General features: G+C 44.2%; 1 protein-coding gene and 1 long non-coding RNA gene across 3 annotated transcripts in view; one reads left to right on the forward strand and one right to left on the reverse strand.

The window, feature by feature from the left end:
• LOC138289792 (alcohol dehydrogenase 1-like) overlaps positions 1 to 5,525 on the reverse strand; it is a 324,764-nt gene extending 319,239 nt beyond the window's left edge. The window contains exon 1 of one of the 2 annotated variants that reach the window (XM_069230197.1): positions 5,393 to 5,525. In XM_069230197.1, the coding sequence (XP_069086298.1) occupies positions 5,393 to 5,410 (18 nt within the window). In that variant the 5' untranslated portion in view covers positions 5,411 to 5,525. The remainder of the gene's footprint in view (positions 1 to 5,392) is intronic. The other variant, XM_069230198.1, reaches the window with a different exon arrangement.
• Positions 5,526 to 7,300: 1,775 nt separating this feature from the next.
• LOC138289818 (uncharacterized) lies at positions 7,301 to 11,865 on the forward strand. The gene is made up of 2 exons (XR_011202554.1): positions 7,301 to 7,430; positions 11,068 to 11,865. It is a non-coding gene; the product is annotated as an uncharacterized lncRNA (long non-coding RNA).
• Positions 11,866 to 12,170: the final 305 nt, after the last annotated feature.

Genomic DNA, 12,170 nt, shown 5'->3' on the forward strand with positions numbered 1-12,170 from the left:
GGGCGCTCTCTCCCTGACTCTGGCTCCAAACATGACCAGACTTCTGATGTGGGCTTTGCCCAACGAGCCTCAAGAGGACCAGCCTCATCTGCAAAAACCCTGGCGCAAATGGCTGTGCACGTTATAAAGAACCATGTATATGGTTCCTTTCCAGCACTGGTGGTCCCAGAGACCCGCATGGAATCTTCTATTCAGAGGGAACGGATTCCTTCTTCAATCTCACATTCCTCAGGTTCTGACCAGGAACATGACGTACCTAAACCGTCAGGCAAACGCAAGTGTAAGTCTCACAACATCCAAGAGGGTGACCAGGTTACCCGCACCTTATCTTTTGATCCAGAAAATATTATCCATCCATGCTCAACAGAGAGGATCTCATGGACAGAGGTGGCACATTATGTGCAAGACCATCTTAGAAAGGGCTTTGACCTTGACGTTCGCAATTCTTTCCGTTCAGAATGCCTTCGACCCTCGTTGTTGGGCAAAGTGGCGGATACGCCTGATCTCGATCCAAACATGGCAACTTTCAATAAGAGGTTTTCTAGGGACCCGAAGACGGGTTTAGACCGAGCCTGGAAAGACTGTCAGGATAAACTTTTAGATATATCTGGTCCACTCACGAACATTTAAGAGCTGATGGTCCAGTCTAAAGAATCAAATACACCTCTGGATCCCCAAACTATGTTGGAATGGGCTCAGCGAGCCATCTGTCTTTTGGGTAATGCAAACTATGCTATGTCTATTGAGTGCAGATGTTCATTTTTAATACGCATTGATCCTAAGCTAGTGGAACTGGCCCCTATTGAGGCAGGTTCTTTGGCAAATGGTTTGCTTTTGGCAACAAATTTGTCAAGGATTTGGGGAAGTATGTAGCTACAATTTGCGCGTTGGACAAGGCCCAACCTTCAATGAAGAAGATGTTCAACAGGGGCCTTTTTATCAGGGCCGGACACTACAGGGGTCGAGCACCAGGCTGCGGATTCTACCAGACCTCTGTAGGCTACAATCCACAGGGCTAAAGTTCATCCTCCAGGTCCGGATTCTACCCTACTAGAGCCCGTAGAGGCAGAGGTTGTGGGTTCAGAAACAACCGAGGTGATTTCAACTCCTCCGAAGGGACATCTACAGGTGAGAATTATTCCATTCTCAGGAGTTTTTCTGGGTTGAGAAGTTATATTGAAGGATCACAAAATGGCTTGGGAATGCATTTCCCAAGACACTTGGGTTCTACAGACAGTGCGGGGATAAAAACTAGAGTTTTACGCCTCTCCTCAACAGAACTCCCATCCTCGACCCATTCATTTTTCCCACATAGAGACCACTTTAATGAACAGAGAGGTAGAAGCCCTTCTACAGAAGCGGGCCATCATCAGAACGAGACCCCACCCTTCCGGGTTTGTCAGTTCTATTTTCCTAGTACGGAAAAAAGGCGGGGGTTTACGTCTGATACTCAATATAAAGGAATTCAACTCCTGTGTGGTCTACCGTCATTTCAAGATGGAGGGTATCCATATCTTAAGAGATCTTTTTCAGGAAGGGCACTATCTATTGTGACTAGATCTCAAGGACGCATATCTTACGGTGCCTATATTCGAGCCACACCGTCAATATCCCCAATTTCATTGGTGAGCTCAATGGTACGAATTTGCTGTTCTCCCTTTCGGTCTTTCTTCTGCACCCTGGTGTTTCACCAAGCTCTTAAGCCCGGTGGTGCAGTTCCTCAGAGAAAGAGGAGTTGGCCTCATTATATACCTCAAAGACATTCTCAAACAGAAGAGTCAGTCTTGTTACATCTGTCTTGGACGGTCCATCTCCTACAGGATCTAGGTTTCCTTATCAACTCGGACAAATCAGTCTTGACCCCGTCCAGAGTCATAGAATTCTTAGGCTTTCAGGTAGATTCTGTCAAAGCCGAATTGTTATTGCCACCCGCAAAGAGGGTTTCCATCAAGAAAGAGTTGAGGAGAGCCCTTGCCTCTCCTACTATATCACTGAAGACCCTAGCACACTTGGTGGGTCTATTAGCCTCATCTATTCAGGTGATTTTTCCAGGACCTCTTCATTACCATGCCTTACAACATCTGAAGATCATTCATTTTCGCAAGGGCTTATCCTATGCGGAACAGATTGGACTGTCGGAGGAAGCCAGAGCGGAGATCGCTTGGTGGCTAGCGCACACGGATGCGTGCAACAGCAGAGCCATTGTTGCATCAGTATCAGAGATGATTATAGAGTCAGATGCCAGCCAATGGGGCTGGAGTGCTCATTGTGGTTCAGTTTAGACAGGAGACCAGTGGTCTCCAGAGGAGTTGATTCTCCATATCAGCTGCCTAGAACTATTAACAGAAGCGTTAGCGATCCGATCCATTTCTCTTCGACAAGCGAAATGTTGCATTCTTCTATGCATGGACAACATTTCAGCGGTTCAGTATATAAACCGCCCAGGAGGGACCAGATCTCGTGTTCTGGTAGAGATTGCAAAGGAGTTCTGGCAGTTTTGCCTACAACATCACATTTCAGTGACGGCAGAATATATGCCTGGGTTGTGCCAATCTGGTAGCAGATTGGAACTCCCGTTTCCTCAAGGATGGCAGCGATTGGAAGCTCAGCCCTCTAGTATTTCACAGTTTGAATCTTCAGTGGGGCCCTTGTTCGATAGATCTGTTTGCCTCGAGGCTCAGTGCTCAACTGACTCGATTTTACAGTTCGATACCGGACCCTCTAGTGTTGGGAACGGACGCATTCCTGCAATCATGGGAGAGGGAGATGCTTTATGTGTTTCCTTCTTTTTCCATGATTCATAGAGTACTCTCTCAGGTGAGGAGACAGAAGGTGGGATGAATTTTGGTGACGCCCATTTGGAAAGCCCAACCATGGTTCCCAGTTGCGATGTCAATGTCGTGTGCGCAACCGATTTCGATCCCGAAGGATCCAGGTCTATTGCTGACCCAGTGGGTTCTCCGCATCCTCTGATGGTAGTGGGGCAGTTATTGCTTATGGCGTGGAGAATTTCCAGAGACGATGACAAGTGCCTGGAGTTTCAGACAAAGCATTGTTTTCCTTATCCCAGTCTTGGGACCCTTCCACTCACAAAAGATATGAGGCTTCATGGAGAAGATGGGTTTGCTGGTGTAGTGAACAATGTATTGATCCATTGGGACCGAATATTAGTATGATTGTTAATTTTCTTTCGGACCTAGCCTCACAGGGTTTGGCTTACAGAACCATTAACAATTGTAAATTGGCAATTTTAGCGTGTCATCCTAACCTAGAAGGGAAACAGGTAGGCGAACACCCGTTAATATGTAAACTGATTTGTGGTATTAGAATGGTTAAGCCTCCTCAGCCCAGATACTCCTCACTACGGGATGTAGATCTAGTCTTACGATTCTTGGGAGCATGACCGTGTAACGAAGATCTTTCACGTAAGCAACTCTCAGCGAAACAAACTATTTTACTTTGTCTTCTGTCATGTCGACGAGTCTCAGATGTTCGTGCACTGGATTTAGCAGGTACAGTATTTACTCCTTCAGGAGTTTTTTTTTGTTAACTCGAGTCACACAAAGACAGCTTCTAGATGTGTTACTTATCCAGATTTTCCTCACTATCAGAAATTATGTCTTGTCAAATATTTGAAAGTTTATGAGGAGTGTACTCGTGAGATTCGAAGAGATACACACAGGCAATTGCTCATTTCTTTACAGAAGTCCAGTCTCTGTGGCTACTCTGGCATGGTGGGTTAGATGGATATTGGGGGAAGCTGGAATAGATGCTTCTACGTTTGGGGCACATTCAGTTAGAGGAGCTATGGCCTCTAAGGCGCTTTCTGTTGGTTCTCGTTTGGAGGACATTATGAGAGCGGCTGATTGGTCTTCAGACTCCACATTTAAAGCTTTCTATCACAAACCTATTGTTGATATTGTTTCTGCATATGGTGAATCAGCTTTGAACTAGCATAATCTGAAGCCTCTGGTCCCAACATAGAATAAAAAAACTTTCTAGCTTATGCGTCAAGAATTTTTAATTCTATTAAGGACACGGAGGCGAGGATTATCCCATCCTGAAGATAATTTATTGTGTTATTTATCTTGCTAAATTTGTTGATGATGCTATGCATAATATTTGAATAATTGTAAAGCCCACCCATTATATCATGAATAGAGATTAGGTGTTATTTGCGTATCTCTTTTATTATTCTCCAGGAGCGGAGAAAAAGGGTACCTGATCAGTCGTGTGGTGACAGAGGATAAAGAGAGTTTGGTATTCTTCAATCCAGACGACTGTCGACGGTGAAGACGTCAGAGTTCCAGTTTTATGTGGGGATTCCAATTCCAAGGAGTCAAGTATTTGTTTGGTTTTATTTGCAAAGAAAGTTGAAGGACTGTGTTGGCAGAGACAGATATACAGGGAGCGGACCTGTGATTGGTGGAGATTATGGACTACTGGGGTTAATGGGAAAATATGTTTTTTTTTTGTTAAGTGTTTTAAGTGGCTGCTATTAATTTACAGTAGAAAAAGAGAGAGAAGCATAATCCTCACCTCTGTGTCCTTAATAGAATTGAAAATTCTTGACCCATAAACTAGAACATTTTTTACTCTCCATGCCATCTATCTGCCCAGCGGTTGGCTTGGAACAGATGAAAAGTGTATGGAAAGTCACTCCAAAGAAACTGATTTTTCTGTATGTTTCCATTTTTTTTAAAATGAATACAGATATGAAACACTGTGTTTTCTGTCTGTATTTATCTGTAAAAATCAGTAAAAACGGAAAACGGGGAGTCAGGCATAATGCATGAAGCTTGCTAAATCGCACATTCGCTTCGAAGTCCCTTCTGTTGGTGTTAGAATTTAAGAGCAACAAACTTAGACTTCAGCCCGACCACACATTTAAAAAACCAAAGAAAATGCAAAAAGCAGCTCTCCGCTGCAGCTATTAGAGAATGCATTTCTAAGAATCCCGTATATTCTACATGTGCTACCCTAAAAAAGCTACATATTTATTCCACCAACTCTAAAAGTCGAATCGAACGTTATACAGAGGAATATGAAAATAACCTTCTCTGCAGCAGTTTCTACATCTACATTCTAGGAGTGCAGAACGTCCCAGTCCCCTTTCTATATCCATGCTTATCGTGCCCCCCCCCCCCCTTATTTATTTCTCAAGGCCCTCCCTTGCATGTAAGCTTGTTACCTGATCGGTATATTGCATCATAAGACTGTGTTCGACAGAACCATCTGAGCGCCACGCGATCCACTGGGTACCCTTGCCCTCCGTGGCTGCGCCGTAGCACAAAGGACACCAAAAGAAGGAACACATTCAGCTTTAACTATCGTGTACGAAGTGTATTTGCTACTGGAAACGGGGGAAAACCAAGAAAGCCGTATTCCTTACTTTCCCATAGGTTTCCATGATTGTCTGCTGTCCTCCAAAACGTCCCCACTTCCAGTAGCAGAGCGGTGGTTTACTTGCACAGGTCTGTTTGCTTTACGCGCGTCTGTCTCTGCCCTATTGAGCTCTCGCTGACCCGCCCCCTCTTGTGGTGCAGAGGGTGTAGTGTTTCTGGCCTTGGACTATGCACAGTAAAGATAAAAAAATTGGAATAGACACTGGCAATGACATTCATTTTTTTTAATTGTAATTGTATTTATTTAGCGCTTACTACCCCTGACGAGGTGTCGAAATAATAAAATGATTTCAGCAAATTGAATTAATATGCAGAGACGCATTCTAACGTTTTAAGCATGTAAAGTGGGAGATTTTGAAATAACAATCAGCGAAATGTATTGTCCCCACTGACTTCTTTGAGGCAGAGGCAATTTTATGAAGGAGACAGCTACAATAAAGCCATTTATGGTTGAAAAAAATAGTGAGTCTGTAGCCTGAGTCGGGTCTGTTGGCATGTTTGAGAAAAGATAGTAAATAATACTTCAGTTCCCACGCAATCGAAAAATAATACCTTGCTGCTATGTACATTCCAATGCACAATCAGAAAATAATGTCTTGCTGCTATGTGCATTCCAAGGATAAAGGGCCCAGAATTACAAACACTTTTAGCCCTGCCAAGTTTCTCCGGTCCCTGCACATCATGCATAGATCTGGCAAACTTGGAGGAAAGCACTTTGCGCCAGCTTTCCATTACTTTTTTTAATGCAGACCAGATGCAATTTATTGCGTTGGTATTTTCTATCCAGTGAGAATCATGATTTGTAACTGAAAGTAGCGCAATGTACTGCCTTAATTTACATTTGATGAAGGAGGCATTCCATGGGTAGTGCTTGGGCATTCCTGTGCATCCGCCCATAGATTTAGGCAGAAATCCATATCTACAAAGATTTGTAGTCCTGGATTTGCCCCAGAATCCTGCACCTCACTGAGGCTGCAGCACATGCAAAGAAGTTATTGTCTTTCAGCACAGTTTTTGTGCAACAAGGGACCATTTACTGCACAAAACAACTCTGCTGAACACAACAAAGACCCCTTGTACTATGATTCAAGGGTATCTGCGTTGGCGCATGGCAGCATAAAGTGTGCAACACAAGGAGAGACCAGAATAGGCCTGCTTCTTTATATGTATGGCACTGTTCTGCTCTCTTCTGTTCATGCAACTCAGCAACTACACTTCCTGTGGTGCGTTGTATGATTTATTGGTAACTTAGGGCCCAGTTCTATAATCCTCCCAATTTTGTTAGCAAAAATGGTAATATTTTAGTTTTTCTATAGAAAATGTACTCTCTTTCAGTGGAAGTTAATGGGACAAAAATGTTTCCTGATGTTTTTGTCCCTAAATCTGCCTCCACGATTTTAGCAGTCTTGTTACAAGCAACTTCAGATATCTGTCACAGACGGCAATGTAATAATTATTTTAACATGTACTTAAGAAGAGGGCTTGGGTCTACCCCTTGCTCATAACTGAATTTCTGTTTTAGTTTGGTGCTGCTCAATTGATAGCTTTCGCCACTATTCTTGTTTATCCCTGCCACAAGAGCAGAGGAGTAGCCAGGTCAAAAAAACACCCTCCACTTTAACAACATATGGAATGGCTTATAGAAAGTGAGTGAATGATGCTATGTTTCATAGGAGGATTCACAAGGTTCGCCATCCAAACATTTCTTTTAAAAATGGGGCCAAGCAGTGCATGTGAAAGCACGATTCCCCAGGAATTTGGACAGCAGTTTACACCTTTTCCAGACATTTTATGTATGTTTTCTGGATAAAATTAAGTACTGATTTGCAAATAGCTTCTATTATTGCGCCCCGATTAATGCAACCGCAAGGAAAGATTTCTTTTTTGTCATTCAAACAGCCAGCTTGTCAAGCAATTCGGAGAGCTCAGAGAGAATGTCACCTGGACACAGGACCCAAGATCAGATAGGAAAGCAGTCACTTGAAAGGATTCAATTTTGGAACAGCGGGCAGCACATTGATGTAGGTATGTGTTGATGTCCCTTTTTATGATATTTAGAAGACTGAGGTGCGTTGCTGGAACTGTGGGAGTCCAGGGTTGTAATAAATGACGCTACATAAGGTAAAGATTGAGGAATAGTAGAGATACCTCAGTTTCGAAATAAGGCATGTTGATGTAGCTATGTAATTTTTACTGGTGTAATAATAACATGAGTCTGCAGTTCAGGATTCAAGTGCATTAGTAGGGTTATTTAACATTAAGTACTGAATTAGCAGAAACTGAAGTCACAGATGAGATGGAGTGGCAGACCTGTATCATTCAGTCAATCATGATTTATAAAGCACGGCTTATCACCTGATAGGGTATCCAGGAATCTGCAGGTCCCAGAGGCTTATTCGAACAGCCCGGTCTTGAGGGCCATTAGGAATTCTGGAAGTGAGGTGATTTTGTTTTTGCTGCAATGTGAGAGAAGTGTCCTCCACTTCTGCTTCAGTAGATGGGGGGAGTATAGGCAAGTGAAAGGGAGGCAGAGCGTAGTCTTCTCAACAGTTGGTGCAAGTTCAGGCAGTGGTTAATGTATGCGGATCTTGTGTGCATGGGTCAGCAGCTTGATTTGGCATCTATTCTGTACGGGGAGTCAGTGGAGTTGCCTGAGGTGGGCTGTGATGTGGGTTCGTCGTAGAAGGCCAAGAATGCGTCTGGCTGCAGTGTTCTGTATGGTCTGAATTCTCTGTAGGAGGTGTGCATGATTCCTACACAGAGAGCGTTGCTGTAGTCTTGTTGGCTGGTGATGAGGGCCTGTGTCACGGTGCATCTCGTGTGTAGGGGTAGCCACTTGAAGATCTTACATAGCATGAGCAAAGTGAGGAAGCAGGCGGAGGAGACGGCGTTGATCTGTGATTTCATGGTGAGCTTGTTGTCAATTATGATTCTTAGGTTTCTGGCATGGTCGGAGTGAGTGGGTGCGGGTCCTAGGTCTGATGGCCACCAGGAGTTATTCCATGTATTGCTGCTATTGCCGAAGATCAGTACATCCATCTTGTCTGTGTTCAGCTGCAGGCAGTTGTTCTTCATCCAGTCAGCGACGCTGGTCATTCATCTGAGGAAGTTGGTTCTGGTGGTGGAGGACTCGTCAGTGAGTGAGAGGATAAGTTGAGCGTTGTCTGCTTAGGAAATTATGTTGAGACTGTGGCATTTGACGATTTTGACCAGCGGGGTCATATATGTGTTGAAGAGCACAGGGCTGAGGGATGAGCCTTGGGTTCTGAGGTGAAAGGTGGGAGGTGAATCCTTTGGCGTCTTCCAGTGAGAAAGGAGGTATCCATCTGAGCGCATCCCCTTGGATGCCGGTATGGTGGAGTCTTTCGATCAGCATGTGGTGGGATATGGTGTCGAAGGCTGCTAGAGGTCAAGGAGGATCAAATCTGTTTCACTTAGGTCGGGGAGGATTCAGATGTCGTCTATGGCTGCGATCAGGGCAGTATCGGTGCTGTGATTGCTGCGGAAGCCAAATTAGGAGGCGGCGAGTAGTTGGTTCTGCTCCAGGCATGTCATGATTTGCTTGTTAAAGATATTTTCCAGTACCTTCGCTGGGAATAGGAGCAGAGAGTTTGGCTGGTAGCTTTTGGGTTTGATGGGGTTGGCAGAGGGTTTTTGAGTAGTGATCTCACTTTGGCGTGTTTTCAGTCTTCAGGAAATGTTGCAGTGGTGATAGAGGTGTTGAGCATGGTGGTGAGTTCCTGGCCAATCCTTTGATTTCCAAGTTTGAAGATACGGTATGGGCATGGGTCTGTGGGAGCTCCCGAGTGGATGGATTTCATGGTGGAGGTGATGTCCTGGGTGGAGAGGATATTCCAGGTGGTCAGTGTGTGGTTTGTGTTGGTTACGGTGGTGGCGTATCTGTTGAGGAAATCCATAGGTGTGGGTTGGGGTTTGAAGTTTCTGTATATGGTTGCTTTATTGTTGTGGAAGAAGTGTGCAAGGTTGTCATACAGTTCCTTATAGGGTATGATGTTGGTTTCACTGGCAGCCGGGTTGGAGAATTCCTTAATAGTGTTGAAAGGTTCCTTGGTGGTGTTGGTACTGGTTTCGATGTGCGCGTGCAAGGGCTGTCTTCTTTGTTGCCCTCAGCAGGCGGTGGTAGCGGTTGAAGGAGGTCCTGAAGGCTGCTATGTCGGAGGCATCCTTGCTGTATTTGTACTCTAGAAATGTGACAGCTGGGGGTGTTGCATGCGAGGATGTTTTGAACTGTGACCTAGGAGCTGCTTATGGGAGGATTTGTCAGCAGTACTACGAGAATTTTCATCTATGATGTTGGCTTCATGCAAACTAGTCGTATGTCATGATGAGGATCAGTGTGTTACTTTCCTGGTTACACCAAGTGCTATGAAGTCTTGTGTGGTACCTTAAGCCAGTTTTGGCTTTTTAGCAAACGGCTACACGCAATCAGGTGTTTATAATTGCATGTAAAACACTGTCTGAAAGAGCTAATAAATTCCAGTTTTAAGCTGCTTTTGGCCAAAAAGCCAAAACTAGGTCAAAGTGTTATACTGCTAAATACATTAAATGAATGACAAGTTAGTTAAGAAGTATTTGGTATAGGAATCTGTCTTAAATGTTAGCTGGGATGTGCCTTTTTCAGTAGCAGAATGCATCGCCGTGTTTTGTCACATGGGGAACAGTAATGGGGTGAAAGAAATTGGAGGAACAGGACGGCAGGCAATCAGTTGTGCTGTCTTTAGTCATTCAGTAGGGAGGGCATGGTTAGAGACAAAGACCTGATATGGAAAACCCAGTAAAGCTTTTTCTAACGCACTCCTCTGTCAGCTGTGCAGGCACGTAGTGGATATCCAACAAGACTATAGATGTGATGCCCTGATTACCTGTAGTCACAGTTGCTGACCAGAAATCCAGAGAGACCAGTATGAGTGGCAAATGAAGTACTCAACGGGGCAGGTCACGGGTGCAGTTCGCGCCGGCAACCTCTTTAACTTTTCCCAAAAATGCGAGTGAGCGCTATCTTTGCCACTCGTGCTGGGTCATTGTATGTAGCCTAATATCGTTGTTTTTTTCTTTGAAGGTACATTTTTAGACTAGCTTTTACACATTTGGGGTACGATTACAAGCATCCTTCATATTTTGGTGCCCCATTCACAAGTAGATTAGGGTTTTAGTCCTAGCGAATTGCCCTGATCATTACTGACATTAAATAGGCAAGAAACATGTTGACCCTTTTCCAATAAACTAATTTGTGAGTCAGGTAGGATCATTGTACTCACTTCTGGCCAATGTCACAATGTCATTTTAATTATTAAAAGGTTTCCTGTGTATTTAATAAGATTAGGATATCCCTTAGTTATTTTTAATCTTCACTCCACGCCATTCTATTCATATCACCATACAGAACAATGCACCTCACAATTCACATTGGCAAATTATACAAAAGAATTCTAGCAAAGAGCCCCTAAGTGGGGCCCGTTGGGCACTGCAGTGGCGACCCAATGAGGAGCTTCCCAATGATGAAGCATGACACCTTTTGGGATGTTTGAGGGCACCTGCTCCTGATCAATTAGATCTTCTTATCAGGTGGCTCAGGTTATCTCCGACCAGCCTTTGCTTTTTGTTCTCTCTTAGTAACAGCATACCCTTTCTTTTTTCATAGACTTCAAAGGAATGCCTGGAAGTTTCTCCCATCTTCCAGAACCAGGGCACCAAAGTCTAAATACTGAACCCTCATGAAATCAGAATTCTAGTGGAACCAAGGACCCTCTGCCAGGAAGAAGGACTGCTGTGCTGCCAAGAGTGACTGGCACTACAACTGCATTGCTGTGTTGGCCTACTGCTTGCTATGTGCTCTGCTGTGGTAGGGACTGCCACTTTGCTACTTTCTCTGTTGTGTTGGCCAGGTGCTTGCTACTATGCCTTCAGTGAGAAGGACTGAACGTGTTCTCTACATCCTTGAACCTAGGATTCTCCAAGGGCTTGTTGGCTTGCCCCCTGTTTCTGCAGTCTCAGGGACATCAAAGACTGCCCGCAACTCTCCTGGTGCTGCTGGACTCTGCCATCTGTAAATCCTACCCTTGCCTGAGATGTCTTTCTCTAGTCCTGGGAATCAGAAGTGATTTCTTCAGCTATCTGCTGCACAAACCAACACATCACTCCCAATTCTATGCATCTACCCAACTACGAGGATTGGACCCGGAGCATCATGCCCTTGACGCATTCATACATCAAAGCTACTGTTGAGCGGACTTTGCATGGGTTCTGTAGCTGGCCTGCCCTCCATCATGGTCGGCCAGGATTTTGGATTTGCACCAGTCCCTTGTGACCTCAAGTACCCTTTTCAATGCTATGACTTCTAAGCACTGTTTTCACACTTGAGCTCTAAAAATTAATATTCAATTCCAACTTATTTGCTTTGGTCTTGTTTTACTCAGATAAATATAATCTATTTTTCTGACCTGATGTAGATTCTTTTTGTGGTGTCTTTCACTGCATTACTGTAATTTAAGTGTTGCACAAATACTTTACACATTGCATCTTAAGTTAAGCCTGACTGCTCTGTGCCAAGCTACCAAAGGGTGGGTACAGGCTAATTTAGGTTGTGTATGTGACTTACCCTGACTACTTGGACAAGGTGCATACCTCGGCCAACTGGAGACCCAATTTCTAACACAGCCCAAGTAATCACCAGTGGCTGATATTAGTTCATGCATTTCACACATCACTTCTTAATTAATTTAAGTGTGCAGGGTATGCCCAGAT

The sequence above is a fragment of the Pleurodeles waltl genome, chromosome 1_1, assembly GCF_031143425.1.
Source record: "Pleurodeles waltl isolate 20211129_DDA chromosome 1_1, aPleWal1.hap1.20221129, whole genome shotgun sequence".
NCBI classification, from domain to species: domain Eukaryota; kingdom Metazoa; phylum Chordata; class Amphibia; order Caudata; family Salamandridae; genus Pleurodeles; species Pleurodeles waltl.